General features: G+C 31.5%; 1 protein-coding gene across 1 annotated transcript; it reads right to left on the bottom strand.

The window, feature by feature from the left end:
• Positions 1 to 4668: 4668 nt before the first annotated feature.
• LOC143052519 (toll-like receptor 2) lies at positions 4669 to 8949 on the bottom strand. The gene is made up of 2 exons (XM_076225567.1): positions 8826 to 8949; positions 4669 to 6894 (listed from the first exon to the last, which is right to left on the bottom strand). Exon 2 carries the CDS (start codon positions 6880 to 6882, stop codon positions 4738 to 4740), a length of 2145 nt encoding a protein of 714 aa, XP_076081682.1. The 5' UTR covers positions 6883 to 6894; positions 8826 to 8949; the 3' UTR covers positions 4669 to 4737.
• Between the last annotated feature and the right edge of the window lie 6798 nt (positions 8950 to 15747).

The following is a 15747-nucleotide window of genomic DNA, read 5'->3' as shown; positions in this document are numbered from 1 at the left end:
CTATGTCACCAATACTACAAAGGAGTCCACTATCATAAAATGCAACGACCAAATATGGAAATGATGAATCAAAATAACCATGCCAGATTTTTTTATTTGTTGGATACATTTTAAGTTCACACGACGTCTGAAATAGTAAAATATTTTGTACTAGCTACAAAACAGTAGAAAAGCTCGACACCATGATTTTGTTGTTTTTATGCTTTTGTCATGTTTTTGTTTTCTGGTTCTAAAAATTCTTAATAATAATCTTTATTTGTCATATACGTAACATTATACGTGTGACATAAACAAAAGTAACAACAACAATAAAATAACTGAGTTGAACACACACATATCTATATATATACAAGTAAAACTAACTAAGAGTCCCCTGTCCTCAGCTCTAAAGGAACCTGTTTTTTTCACTTGGTTTATATTAGAAAGATTTAGTAGGACTACTAGTTTTTCAGTATCAGATAGATTTGAAAACATAGGATTATCTATTGCCCTGTCATTAAAAAGTTTTATACGTAAAACATTATTAATTTGACAGTGGAGGAGAAAGTGATTTTCGTCTTCTAAGGTTTTACAAGTTGGACATGTTCTATTGTCTCGAGGTATTTTTAGATATCTGCCCTTCTCAATGAGCAAATTATGGTCACTAATTCAAATTTTTGTAAATAAACGTCTAGTTTCAAAATTGTGATATTTTAGATAAAATTCTTGGTCTTGTTTGACTTTAATATTTTTGTAAAGAAAAAGTTTGCTATTTTCGTTCAAACTGTTAATTTTATTTTCCAGTAGTTCTGAATAAAATTTACTTGTAATATTCTTAATCCAAGTCTTTAGTTTGTTAACTTGTTCCATATTTTGACAGGACATTACTTTTTGTATATCAATATTCATTATATTAATCAACTTAACTAAATTACAAAACTGCAGGATATTTTGAGTTGTCTTTTTATTGAGGAGGTTTTGGAAAACAACTGTTACGATATCGGATGTCGAACTGATTTTTTATTTGGTTGAATTCACAATGTACATATTATTAACGATTCAAACAATGAGGAGAAAGAGATAGAGTAATGAATGTTAGAAATATGTATGAACGAATATAAAAACAAACATGTTGATTGTAAAGAATAGAACAATATAAAATGTGCTCATATTGTGTACTAAATAATCAACAATTAACCAAAGACAACAATTATGAATATGCAGTTCTATTATAAGCAGCAAATACCAAAACCATTATAAAATAGAAGGGCACATACAACAAGCACGCAGACACGTTATATTGCATCGACATAGAACGAGCACCATACCCTGCAATACAACAGGTTTTTAAAAAGGGTACTTTTACTAATAAAACAAATATTCACCGGAACAAATGTACATGTACACACTTATCTCGTAGGAAAAACTCTCAAGTTATAAATGTAAGAGCATGTCTTTCAAACGAATAATCAACTTTAAAGCTATACATGTATATAAATTGCGTCGGTCGAGAAATTAAAATTTAATATTCCGTTTTTTTCTTTGTGAATGTAATTCCCTTATACGACAAATCCGTTGCTGTCTGACATTCATGTATACAACTTACAACTTACAAACTTATCATGGGTTGATTTTTACTTACACCATCAAGACGACCGGTGCCACATGTGAAGCAGAAATTGCTCACCTTCCGGAGCTCCAGAGTTCATCCCGGTTTTTGGTGGGGCTCGTGTTGGTCAGTTTGTAGTTTTATACAGAGTATTGATGACTTTTTCGGTTGTTTTTTTGGGGTTTTTTTTTCATGGGATAGTCAGTTTTTCTTCTGTTTAAGTTTTTAATGTTTCATTGGTATCATCCGCCTTTTTTAACGGTCAGTCATGCAGGTATATGAGACAACAGTCTCATGAAATTAAAATGATTAACTATCTTATGCATCCAGAGACTCATATGGTTTACTGTATGCATTACGTTTTCTCATTGGTTTTGTCTCTAACTTTAATCGCGTGAAAGCGGCTTTCATTTTAAAAATGATATCCGTACGTGGAAAGAAAATGGATTATTCTTTTGTAATATTAAAACGGTCGATACCGATTTCGTTGTATCAATAAAACAATTCCCAACGAAATATTGTTACAAATATGTAACAAGTAGATTTTTTGTTATTATTTAAAAGTAAACATCTATTCTCCTAATGATATAGAACTTGATAATATACATTATTTGATTGATTTTTGCTTGCCTTACGTCTGACGGTAAATATAGTATGCATATTAAAGACGAAAACAAATGAATAATTAATGCAATATATAGGTTGTGTACGGTAGAACGACCGGATGAAAGGTTTGAAATTTTTTTAGATAAATTAAAATGAAATAAATTTTGCTGCAGGGACCGGAAGATAAACAAACGATTAACTGGTATTTGTTAAAACATGAAATAGGAAAACAGAAATTATAAAATAGATCTAAATTATCAACTGTCAAAAGAATCATCAAAGATCAATTTAACATTATGTAGCATCAACGTGTAGCTCAACGCGACTTGGAAATATTAATAGAATATTCTTCGAATGCTTTAAAAAATATCAATAAAAGCACAGAGTTCCAATGTCCCCCGCGTTGCACATACTTTATAATTCAAAGGGGCATAATTCTTTTCAGAAAAGTCGATTGTCCGCTATTACAGAACTTGTCCGAGATATTGCTGATATTAACCTGTAGTAAAAGTTTTATACAAATCTGGCAAGAATTGTACCTGTGAGAGCGCTCACAAGACCGGACGGACAGACACACGGACGCCCGGTATTTCCATGTCCTCCGCAACGCGTTACGCGGGGGACAGAAGAAGATGTTGTAAGATTGCAAAAAAGTTAAATCACAAAAATACCAAACTCCGAAAAAAACCCAAAACGGAAAGTCCCTAATCAAACGGCAAAATCAGTAAAAAAAAGTACAGAGCCACGTCATATGTAACAAAGAAACACAAAAAGGCATATAGACAAAGCACTTTAGCAAAAATGAAAGACAAGAATACAAAAATTTACCATAGCACAATAACACAATGACGGGATGTATAAGTACAGAGCCAAGTGGTATGTAACAAAGAAACACAAAAAGGCATATAGACAAAGCATATCAGCAAACATGAAAGACAAGAATACAAAAATGTACCATAGCACAATAACACAATGACGGGATGTATAAGTACAGAGTCACGTCAAATGGATATCTCCAAAAATAGACTAATCAGTAAAATTAATATTAAAAAAACAAATAAAGAAATACTATAACACGTTATTACGATGATAAACAACGTCAGTACACATAATCTATACTTCAAGACCATCGTGTATTATTTGTGAAGTTATCAACAAGGTCTTAGTATCTTCCGATGAACTTTTTTAGAAAAAGAACGAGACGTTCTTTGACATACTCCTAGTTCATTAACTTTCTGCCTAGACACTGGTGACGTTTAACAAAGTCTTAGTAGGAGCTGCAAGCTCCTGAATACCGAATAAGTTGGGAAATGTATATCCCATATGCAGGTGAAGTTGATATATTGCTACTAAGGTGGGGGAAATTGATAATTTCAAAATTAAAATTGTCTCGTTTGTCATAGATTCTAGTACTGAGATGTCCGTGTATGTGAAATTCGAGGTATAAGTCTAAAAATTAGGCGGAGGAAGCCGTGTCTGTTGTTTCTAGTTCTGGGGAATATATTAATGGAACCCAATCATAAAAGTTTGGATTGTTAATGGAAAGAACATCATCATTATATCTGAATGTGAAATTAAATGACCTGGCTTCCTTGATCTTATACACTTGTTTTTGACAAGTGTCTGAAGGAACTCCGACTCATATCAAAATAAAAAGAGGTCGTCAAGAAGAGGCGCATAGTTCGTTCCCATAGAAATGCCGACAATTTGTTGAAAAAGTCTACCTCCAAATTCAACAAATATATTGTCAATCAGAAACTCCAGCATACTGATCACTTGTTCCTCGGTGTAACATGTTTTACCTTTTTGTTCACTATTTACCAAATATGCCTTATGGTATCCCAAAGTAATAAATTTATAGCGTATGCTACCATTTTTATGTTGAAAAGCATTGTGGATTATTTCTTTTAGACGATTTTTCAATTTCTCATGGGGAATGGTGATATACAGAGTTGAAAATTTTTTGACAGAACTAATTTCAGAAAAAAGATCGAGATTTAAAATTATCCAGAAGTTCTTTAGAGTTTTTGAGAATCCACATATGGTTAATACCACTACGCAAGTAAACAGTTTCACCGTATTTCTGAAGACCCTCTTTCACTACGGACAGAATTTTGTGTTCAATTAATGGACAATTTTTTTAGTCGAACATGCAGATGAGCCGGCAATGTACCGTTGTTTGTACGGAAATTTGTTAAGCTTATGTATCCAACACAAACAAGGTAAGTCCTCCGATTGACATAGAAGTTAGCAACAATAGGTCACCGTATGGAAAATAATAAAGCTTATTTCATTTTTGTTTTAAATACATTGTTTAATAAAAGATATATTTGTAATTATACATGTTTTTATTTACCATTTCAATGAATATTATTTCATGAAGAAATCTTCATAACCAATGACACATATACATAATGCATTTGAATTTAATCGTTAATACAATAACTATCAAATACTTTTTTGAATGATCATATTAAGAAATAACAGTGTAACACAGTTGTGAACCATTTTCTAAAATTTCATGTTTAAATTTATTACAGTTATCATAACAGTGCTGTCGGTGGATGCCCCAATGGCTTTCTTAGTGTTTCTACTGCTGCCGTCCAGAACAGTTCTTCGCCTACGCCCATTGGATATTTCAGACTTGATGCACTGTCTAGAAGGGCTCTGAGTTGATTCGTCATATGTTTAGAATCAATATTTTTAAGCATAATCAATAAAAACACATCCCTTCCCTGTCTGCGCCTTCTCTCTTGAACGACATCAACCTCCCATTGACACCATTCACTTTTTGCAAAATCATTTGATAAAATAACAACCACTTTCCATGATTTCTCTAGATAGTTATTGATATTTGCAGTAATTGATTCCCCGATTTCAAAATCTCTATGATGAATGCAAAGTTTCATTCCTTCATCTTGTTCTAGTTTCTTTAGAAATTTTTGGTGAACCCATTGGCGATCAGCATCACAATACACAACAAATGCATGATATTCGAAATCATCTGCATCTTGCAAGGGGAGATAACCTCTTCTTCTGTTGTAATTAATTCTCCATAGGTATAAATAGTTTTTAATGTTTGTTTGACACTTCATTATTATCGCAAATATCACAGCTAATACCGTTGCTGACAATAACAAGATAATTACCGTGGTATAAATAGGATTCCATAGGGGACACTCCTTAGACGAGTTTACATACTTTTGAAGTAACGTTCCATCAAGCGATGGTGGCGACCTACATTTATATAGCGTTGGATAACTGAGAAGCTTTACTTTAGTTGATTTAATCCATTCTGTAAACCATAGTTGATCACACGTGCATACAAAAGAATTATAGCTCAAATCCAGAACTTTTAACGATTTAAGTACGGCTGCAGGAAAAGTGTTTTTGTTTATAATTTTGATGAAATTATCTTTCAGATTGAGGTTTCTAAGAGACGTCATATTCCGAAATATTTGACTTCCGTCATTCCAATCAGACAATCTGTTTGAACTTAGGGTCAAATTTTCGAGTGATTTTAAGTACGGGAAGACATTTTTTGGAAGAATAAAAAGACTTGTTGAGGATATTATTAAATTTTTCAGCCTCACTAAAGGTGAAAGTATTTGTTGCATCTTTGTTTCGTTTTTAGGGAAAAAATTATGGTCTAAGTTTAGAAAACTTAGATTTGGTGACAAGGAAAAAATAGTCTGTGGATTAAACTCCTCTCTATCAAAATGGAAATTTGCAACGTCCATAAGCAGACGTGAAAGAGTTGAACTATTGAACGCATAATCGTCTATTTTTTGCAAAGGAAACCCTATTTTTGAGAGTTGTAGAGAATACAAAACTGGGAGAGATGCGAATATATTTGACCGAATTCTCTTCATTGGTATTCTATTGAGTAAAAGCTTTTTCAAATTTGGCAAACATTGAAAAGCTTGTACTCTTATGTCCCCAATGTTATTATCGCTTAAATCTAAAGTATGTAATTTGTTTACTAAACTGATACCTCGTCTATCCTTTGTACACAATTCCGGAACCTTTGGGAGAAGATTTTCATTCAAACGCAAATCCACTAAATCCTTTGAAATGCCTTTTAAATCAATATGTTCAATCTCATTTTTATTCATATACAGCTTTTGCAACTTTTTTAATGGTGAAAATGTCGCACTCTGTAGTTCGGACAAACTGTTACCATATATTCCAATAGTTCGTATTTCACTGTATGAAAAACTTGTAAACATATCGACTGGAAGGAAAAGCCAGTTATTATTTTTAAAATATAAAGATCGGAGATTTCTTGTTTCCATTTTCCCAACAGATACCTTAATTACATTCACTGCTAGATTTGTTTCTTGAACTATACTCAAACTATCCAGATATTTTAAATTGATAAACGCATCTTCGTGAATAAACGTAATAAGATTGTTATCTAATGTTAATTCTTTCAGTCTAATATAGGTCAAATTCTTGAATCCATTTTTATCAATATTCGTCAAATTTGTTCCACTCATAATAACAGAAAGTATCATTTCTGGAAATTGTGGAATGTAATGCAAATCCCGTCCCCTACATACAGCTTGACGTTTCTTTGAACGCCTAATAGCGCATTTACAATTCTTGTGGCATTCCTTTTGCATTACATACCCTTTGCCTATATTTAGGAAACACACCGTCAACACAAAAAGGATGTATATTCTCATTTCAAGAATTACCTGAAATAAAGATCAACCAAATATATTAAATGTCATTTCGCCAGATTAAAAGTTAAAGGGGCACTAGTTGTCAAATGTATGTTCACCGATTTGACTTAAATGCTCATTTTAGATTAATTACCATGTAAAACATTTATCCAAATTCCAAAAAGTCTAAAACCAACGATTTACAGGGCAAGGATACGATACTATGTACCTTCATTTTGTGTGAATTTTAGTCTAGAAGCCATCTTATCAACTATCGAGATTACCCCGAAAACAGCCAACGGTCTTATCACACGATATAAACATAAACATAAATACAGTAGATAGTAAATGGAACTTGTACACATGGATCTGTCTATGTGTTTTTTATTTCGATTTTAAGGTTTAACAAATAAGTGATATTTTTTTGGTTTTAACTGCATAAGAATTTTTGTTTTGTGGATTGAATCAGTCAATCAAATGATTTACCGTTGTTTAACTTTTATTAGGTTACATTCTTTTCTTTTGAAAGTCTAACACGTCAATCATGCATATTTCAATTCTACCTAAGAGGTAAAATTAAAGTTAACATGCATACGTATCATCGATGTTTCTTATCATATTTTGACAAATTTGAACCATAATGGCTGTTATTAGCGAATTATTATTTCACTATTTTACTTTCATTCATGATTGAACAAAAAAATCATAATTTAAATTTTATTTTGTATGTATCTCGTAGCTAATGACCCTTTAAAGAAGCTTATATATGAGATAGTGAAGGCGTCAGTGAACTGTAGTCACAGCACAACAAAACCAAAGCAAACATCTTACTAACAAATGTAAAACGTCCAAGCGTATTTTTTTAATGTTTGTTATTTCATTGCATTCGTCATAGGACTTTTGACGATAATAGGTGGTGCAGGTGTTTCTTGAGGTGCGACTGGGACTTAATACGTGTTTACAGTATTATTTGAACGTTAATTACCTTTGTATTTCTATTTACCTATTTTTTCTTTCATTGCGAAAGTTTACACCGTTCAAAGTTTGTACTACCAACTACAAAAACATTTTATTCGGCGTCTTTCTGCATAAAACTTTCAACTACACAAACATTTTTGTTGTCGTCCTTGTTGGATTTGTTTGTTTGTTTTAATATTTTAGTCAGTTGTATGTGTGTGTTATATGTTTTATATGTTTATACAGTTTTGGTTTCTTAATCCAACTTGTTGTCATTTTAAAAGAGGGACGAAAGATACCAAAGGGACAGTCAAACTCATAAATCTAAAACAAACTGACAACGCCATGGCTAAAAATGAAAAAGACAAAAACAGAAAAACAATAGTACACATGACACAACATAGAAAACTAAAGAATAAACAACACGAACCCCACAAAAAACTAGGGGTGATCTCAGGTGCTCCGGAAGGGTAAGCAGATCCTGCTCCACATGTGGCACCCGTTTTCCTACCATGTATGTTTGTGTTGCTCTGTACCGATTAGGAATATGACGTTTGTTTTGGTAGATAATGTTCGACTTTTTGTAGTTTGTATAGCTTTCTTTTTTTCACATTAACTTTGAAGTGATGCATTTTGTTATCTTTATTAAATAGACGTTTTTGGTACCATTTCTTTGATTGTTCTTCCATTTGATTTAACTTTGAACTATTTCTGTAAGAAACACGGTACTTGTGATCACTATGATTGGTCTTGCATTTTAAATGAGGGTTGTTTCTACTTCATAACACGCACGAAATTGTGTTTGACCTATGTTACAATTATCCTTTTTGCATAATTTAACAATTTATTATTTCGATGCCTGTTTAAATACTTTTTTTTTTAATTAGTCTCTGAAAATAAATCATTGGACGACTCACACTGCAGCTATTGAAATGGGATACCAATTTTTAAAATTTAGTGAAAAGAAAACATGCACAGAATCAGAAACTAATTAAAAGAGTTCATACCTTGTTCAATGCAAGTGGTGGATTACAAAGTTCCAAACTGATCGATAAACTCAATTTAAATTGGACTTCTTATTGAATATTTAGAGAAGCACTTGTTCAGATTGTATGACGAACTAAGTTTATAGATAATGTCGATTGAATCTTTACAATCCTTTTACTGAATTTGTTTTTTTCAAATGTAATTCTTCCTTATTTTATTTGAACTTATTGACATTCATATGTTAATTTCTAATAATACAATTTCCACATTATAAGTACTGTCAACAAGGAAACAATTCAGTTATACTCTTTAAAACATCGTTATTAAAATTACAATAAGTTTAATAGAGCGTGTTATTGAGCTTTTTGAATTTGTATTACACATTGACACTCATTCTTTAACTTTTTTATTACCAAATATGCAATTTTCTTTCATTCATTTTCTACTTACCACCTGATACTTTACATATAGGATTTATCTCTCTTTGACTGTTCAGACTCGTAAAAAATTAAAACGCCTTGATGACCCTCATCCCAATCATATAATCATAGTCACCCGTATAAGAATAGTAGGTGAATTCCGCTTAAAAATAGCAGGATCCCAGGTGGAATCCACCTAAAAATTAAGACTTATAGACGGAATTAAGGCGGACATGGAATATTGACAAAAATCCGTCTTAAGTTTCATAGACCTTAGGCGAAATGTTTACTACTTTCCTGTTTAGTTTTCAGGATTTCTGTAGTAAAAGAAATATTATAGATGGAATGCTGGACTTTTTTTTTTTTTATTTTTATTATTTTCAAGATTTACAACAAATACAACACATCAAACATACATACAGTAAGTAGTATTAGCGATACATTTGAATATATATTTATTTATGACAATACACATTGTTGTAAATTAATTTTTTCTATTTATATGAGAAAAAAAAAGGAGCAAGAAAATACAGAAGAAAATATAATTAGAGTTAAATGTTTATGTACCACTGTGTGGCACTTGAGAATTGTAAAGAATGTTATAAAAAAAAAAAAGAAAAAAAGGAAGAGGTTAAAAAATATCCCGTAAGATTTTCAGTACATAATAAATTGTGCTATTAGATACAATAATATTTTATGTTAGTTTTGACAATAAATATAGATTGTAAAAACAAATGACAAATTGAATTATAAAAATAATACTTTAAATGCATTCCACATGGTACCAAAGTGTTTTTGTCTCTTATTTTTGACTGCCATTATTTTTTCTAAATTGTACATATATTTTAACTTTTCTTTAATGGCACTGACTGAAAGATCTTTTGAAAAACATCTACTGTAGTATATATATTGTTTCATGTATAGAAAAATCAAATTATATGGGTCACCTTTTCGAACTTTTGATATATCTCCAAAAATAAAATTCAACTTATTCAATGGCAGGCTTACCCCACCAATAATCTATATCTTGTAAAAAATTTTGGATAATCTCACAATTCCACAGAATATGTTCAATAGTTTCATCTTCTAATTTACAAAAAGTACATAGAGGGTTATCGATAAGTTTGATTTTACATAAACATTTATTTGTGGCAAGAATTCTATGGTTGATTCTGTACTGAAGCCACTGTAGTTTTGTATTGACAGTGACTGTAAAAGGTAGTTTGAATATATGTTTCCAAATGAGATCTTCACCTAATATTTAACTTCACTTCAGTTGTCCTGTTGGAGTTACCTTGTTACTTATGAGTATTTTGTACATATCTTTAGTACCTTTTCTACTTTTAAAAAAGACTTGTAAGCAAGCTGGAATAAATTGACAACATAACTTATATGAACCTTTTTTGTAATTGTTTGCTGCTTTTTTAATAGCAGAAATAACACTCATGTAATTCAAAAAATTTAAACATTGATATCATAACATTGCTGTAACAATTCTAATGAAATAAAACATCCATGTTCATCTATTACATCATTAACATATTGTAAACCATGATTAAACCAATGTTGATAAAAAACAGGTTTATTACCAATTCTGATCATATTGTTAAACCAAATAGGACTTGATAAAAAATATTCATAGTCCATATTTCTTTCTTTATCAGTAATCATTTCCCAGGCTCTGAATACATATTTCCAAAAACTGTTTTTGATATATAAACTAGCTTGTTTGATATACTGAACACCACAATTAAAAAGTTTATTTTTATCAATATCTGACATCAAAATACTTTGCCACTTATTATCTCTCTGAAAAATCCTTCTTATCCATGATGATTTTAGTGCCATGGTAAAACTATAAAGATCTATCATTTTTAATCCTCCCTCCAAATATTCTTTAATCAATATGTCCTTCTTCACTCTATGAATAGGAGAATTCCATACAAAAGAATAAAAAATGTCATTAATTTCTTGGAATACACTGTTTGAAGGATTAGGCAAAGACATAATAAGGTGGTTTAAAATAGGTAAAACAAGAGTTTTTATCACAGTTATTCTACCTATCACTGTAAGGTTTCTTTTTGACCATTGTTTTATTATGTTCTTAATCTGTATAATTTTATCATTATAGTTAATGTTGACAATATTGTCTAAGTCCACATCAAAATTTATCCCAAGTAGTTTAAAAGTTGTCTCCCCCCATGAAAGGTTAACGTCGGGACATAAAATTTCCTTGTTATACTTTTTACTTCCAAACCAAATTACTTGTGTTTTCTCAAAATTTATATTTAAACCAGATATTTTTGCAAACCAGTCCAATTCAGATAAGGATTCATATAAAGATTTTTCACTACCATCTAAAATCAATGAAGTGTCATCAGCAAACTGTGACAACTTATGCTCAACTTGAGTTACTTCAATACCACTAATTTCCTTATTACCTCTTATCTTTAGTGCAAGAATCTCAGCACAAAGGATGAAAAGATAAGGTGAAAGGGGATCACCTTGTCGACAGCCTCGACCTATGTTAAAAAATTCAGAAAGGTTACCCCCTTGTATAACTGCAGACTTGATATTATTATAAAAAGCTTTTATCCAGTTGATAATTGATTCCCCAAAATTAAAGAACTCTAAAACATTTAGCAAAAAATCCCAAGAAATAGAATCAAAAGCCTTTTCGAAATCAATTAACAACAAGAGTCCAGGTGTTTCGTGATCTTCTGTGTATTGCATGATATCATATAAAAGCCATATACTTTCTCCTATGTACCTCCCACTGATAAAACCAGTCTGACCTAGATTAATAAGTTTGTCAAGGACAGTCTTAAATCTGTTTGCAATTACTGCTGACCCAATTTTATAGACAGTGTTTAAAAGTGAAATAGGACGCCAATTTTTCAAAAAATGACGTGGTTTATTTCCTTTTGGAAGGCAAGTAATAATTCCTTGCTTTTGTATTACTGACAATTTAATGCCTGTCCAGCCTCTTTGACTGTGATTTTACCCTCAAAGCTCTCCTTCTCATCATTAGACAGTAATGGAACATTTACATTTTTAAGATCTTCTTTCAGATCAGCTACCGAACTTGAGTTATCTCTCTTCTTATATAAATTTTCATAGAAAAGTTTTACTTCTTTTAAAATTTTGTTCTGATCAGTAAGTATTTCCCCATTATCTCTTTCAATTTTTGGTATAATTTTACTCATAAAATTTTTTGACTCCAGTCCACAAAAATAATTTGTTGGTTTTTCACCTTCCTCTATCCATTGAACACGTGATCTGACTATTTTACCCTTTAATTTTTTAATACGTAATTGCTCAAGTTCAATTTTTTTGCTCTCAAGTTTAGTTATTGAAAGTTCGTCAACATTCTCCTCTAACTGTATAATTTCATTTCGTAAAGTTGTTTCCCTTTTTTCAGATTCCCTTTTTTGTAACTGGAATAAAAAATACTTTTCCCCCTGATTTCCATTAATAAAGTTTCAAGAAAAAGTTGGTGATTAATTCTCATTTGAATATCTTCATTATCCATCTCATCAATATTGTCAAAATCATAAACTAGTGCACAATATTGTGCTTTGATTTCACTAATCTTTTGTTGAACTGTATTTATATATTCTATATCATAAAGTAAGGAGTTGTTGAACTTCCATAAACCTTTTCCTCTAATAAAAGGATTAAATTCCAGTTCAAGTAATACCATAGAATGATCTGAACGATAACTTGGATGTACTTCACAGTTTTTGAGACTATTTAACATATTATCTGTAAGAAGAAAGAAGTCCAATCTAGCCTGTTTAAATGGAGTTCTTTTTCTCCAAGTATACCTTTGGACATTGGGATAAAGCTCCCTAAATGGATCTATTAAACTTCTTTCTTCCATGATTCCTAAAATACTATCTCTAGCCTTAGGATTATTAGTATGTTTGTAGTTACAATAATCTATATAAGGGTTCTGTACAAGATTAAAGTCACCACAAATTATGTAACTTTCATTTTCAAAATCATCAACCATGCCCATAATATTATCAAAAAAATCAGGACTATCCATATTTGGTCCATATAAGCACACTAAAGTAGTTTTTTTGATTTTCTACAAAAATTTCTAAAATCAAATAGTTACCATTTATATCTTTTTTTTCTTTTAACACTTTGAACTCAAAATTATTGTTGAATAATATAGCAACTCCTCTAGAATTGGAACTGACAGAAGAAAAATAACTTTCATATCCCCACATAGATCTAATACTATTTTCTAAATCACTTGTAAAATACATGTATGTATCCTGGATACAGTAAATATTACATGCTTTTAACTTCAGCATATTAAAGACATCTTTTATAGTTCGTTCTTATGTTGTACTGTTATACCACTGTTCCAGGTTAGGGGAGGGTTGGGATCCCGCTAACATGTTTAACCCCGCCACATTATTAATGTATGTGCCTGTCCCAAGTCAGGAGCCTGTTATTCAGTGGTTGTCGTTTGTTAATGTGTTACATATTTGTTTTTCGTTCATTTTTTTACATACATAAGGCCGTTAGTTTTCTCGTTTGAATTGTTTTACATTGTCTTATCGGGGCCTATTATAGCTGACTATGCGGTATGGACTTTGCTCATTGTTGAAGGCCGTACGGTGGACTATAGCTGTTAATGTCTGTGTCATTTTGGTCTTTTGTGGATAGTTGTCTCATTGGCAATCATACCACATATTCGTTTTTATAGTTACAAAACTGTTGTCAGGTCATTACATATTGCATATTTTGGCGTTAATATTGATTCACTTATAGGGTCTTTGCATCGGAACTAAACACATTTATTTTAAAACCAGTTGTAGGCATGACACGGGTTATGTTCTTCTCATATATGTTATGATGGTATGATACTTAACCCATCACGGGAAGGATTGTGTCTGATATTCAGATGATGAAGACATAATATATAACTGATAGTACTTTATATTCGAAAAACACTGAAGAGACATTGTAATATGACTAATAACTGAAAATGAAGAAATTGTGAAGAACTAAAAATGTCAAAATTATATACATTTTGTACGTGAACTGAAGTTGCTTAATACAGTCGATCAAGTTTGATAACTATTTTAGTATTTTATTTGTATGACGTCTTAGTTTTTCTTTGCAAGAATGCTTAGAAAAGGTAAAAACCTGAATCTTTGGAAGGAAAAATTTCCTTTAATGATGGCAGACTTTTTTTCATATTCTTAAGCCTGAATTTTTTTCATATTTTAAGGTTGATTATTTTCCAATTCTTAAGGCGCATTTTTTCCAAATTCTATAGGCGGATATATTTTCCGTCTCTTTAAGCGGATATATTTTCCGTCTCTTTAGGCGGATATTTTTTTAGAAACATTTTTCCTTTGAATCAGACGGAATTATTTTCCCCTAAGACAGGCGGATAAATTTGCATATTTCGGCCCTATTCCGCCCTGAATCCGCCTGGAATTCATGTAAGAAAGATTCTTCGTGTACAGGTGTACTTTAAACGGATTCCCTCTAAAAAAAATCTGTCTAGAATCCATGTAAATACGCCTGGAATTTTTCGTACAGGTACCAAGACGCATGCGTCACCCTACCAAATCAGTTTTATTTTCTGCGCGAAAGAGTCCAGACGTTCTTGAACAACTTCTGTTGTTTCAAGATTTGATTTAAAAACGTGTCTCTGATATTGTTGCAGACAAAGAAAGCGCTTTTGATATGTCAGAAACTTTCAACATGGCGGACGAAAAGAAACAAGACCGTAGCGGTAAGAAAATGTCTTCAAAGAAAAAAGATGTTTATGACTTAGAAGGTCGTATTAATGCTTAGTCTGCTGATAAAGAGCAACAGTGTTCATCTTTGAATGAAAAGTTAAGACAACATCTGAACATACTGGCAGTTGAAAGGCATACAGAACCCGAAACGGGAGTGTCTATGTCAGAAACTGTAAGTCACAGACGAGGCTTGTAGTGCTGCTCGCAGACCAATATTAACCCTGATATCTGCTGTACCATTGAAACAAATGACAGTGGTTTTAAGAAATGGAAATGAGTAGGTCCAGTACGACCCCTTTTTGGCCCCAAAATATAGCAGTTTTACAAAATTGTTAAAATGTAAACTTTTAATTATTTAATGGACAGTAGAATGCTTCTGCTTCATAAATATGGGCTGTTTTTATCGGGTACTAGCACCAGTAAGACATGCTAAATTACTGAAATCTTCATAATTCTAGCATTTTAGTTAAATTTTAGACGGTTTCCGTGTAAAACGAAAATGTCCACATTCGTGTTCATCCTACATATTGGAATGTAAGTTGTATTTAATGATAAAACATAACATATATAAAGGTTGACGATGAACACGGATGCGGCCACTTTCATTTTTGACAAAAACCATCTGAAAAGTGACAGTTTTTCAGCATATTTGGTAGATTTTTCATATTGAAGCTTGAATCGGAACGTTTTTAATGACTTAATTAGTTAAAATCTTTCACATAAATTAATTGAATCAAATGAAATAGACACTT

The sequence above is a fragment of the Mytilus galloprovincialis genome, chromosome 11 (assembly GCF_965363235.1).
Source record: "Mytilus galloprovincialis chromosome 11, xbMytGall1.hap1.1, whole genome shotgun sequence".
Classification (NCBI taxonomy): Eukaryota; Metazoa; Mollusca; class Bivalvia; order Mytilida; family Mytilidae; genus Mytilus; species Mytilus galloprovincialis.
The sequence above is the reverse complement of the archived record's forward strand: the minus strand, read 5'-3'. Positions and strand labels throughout refer to the sequence as shown.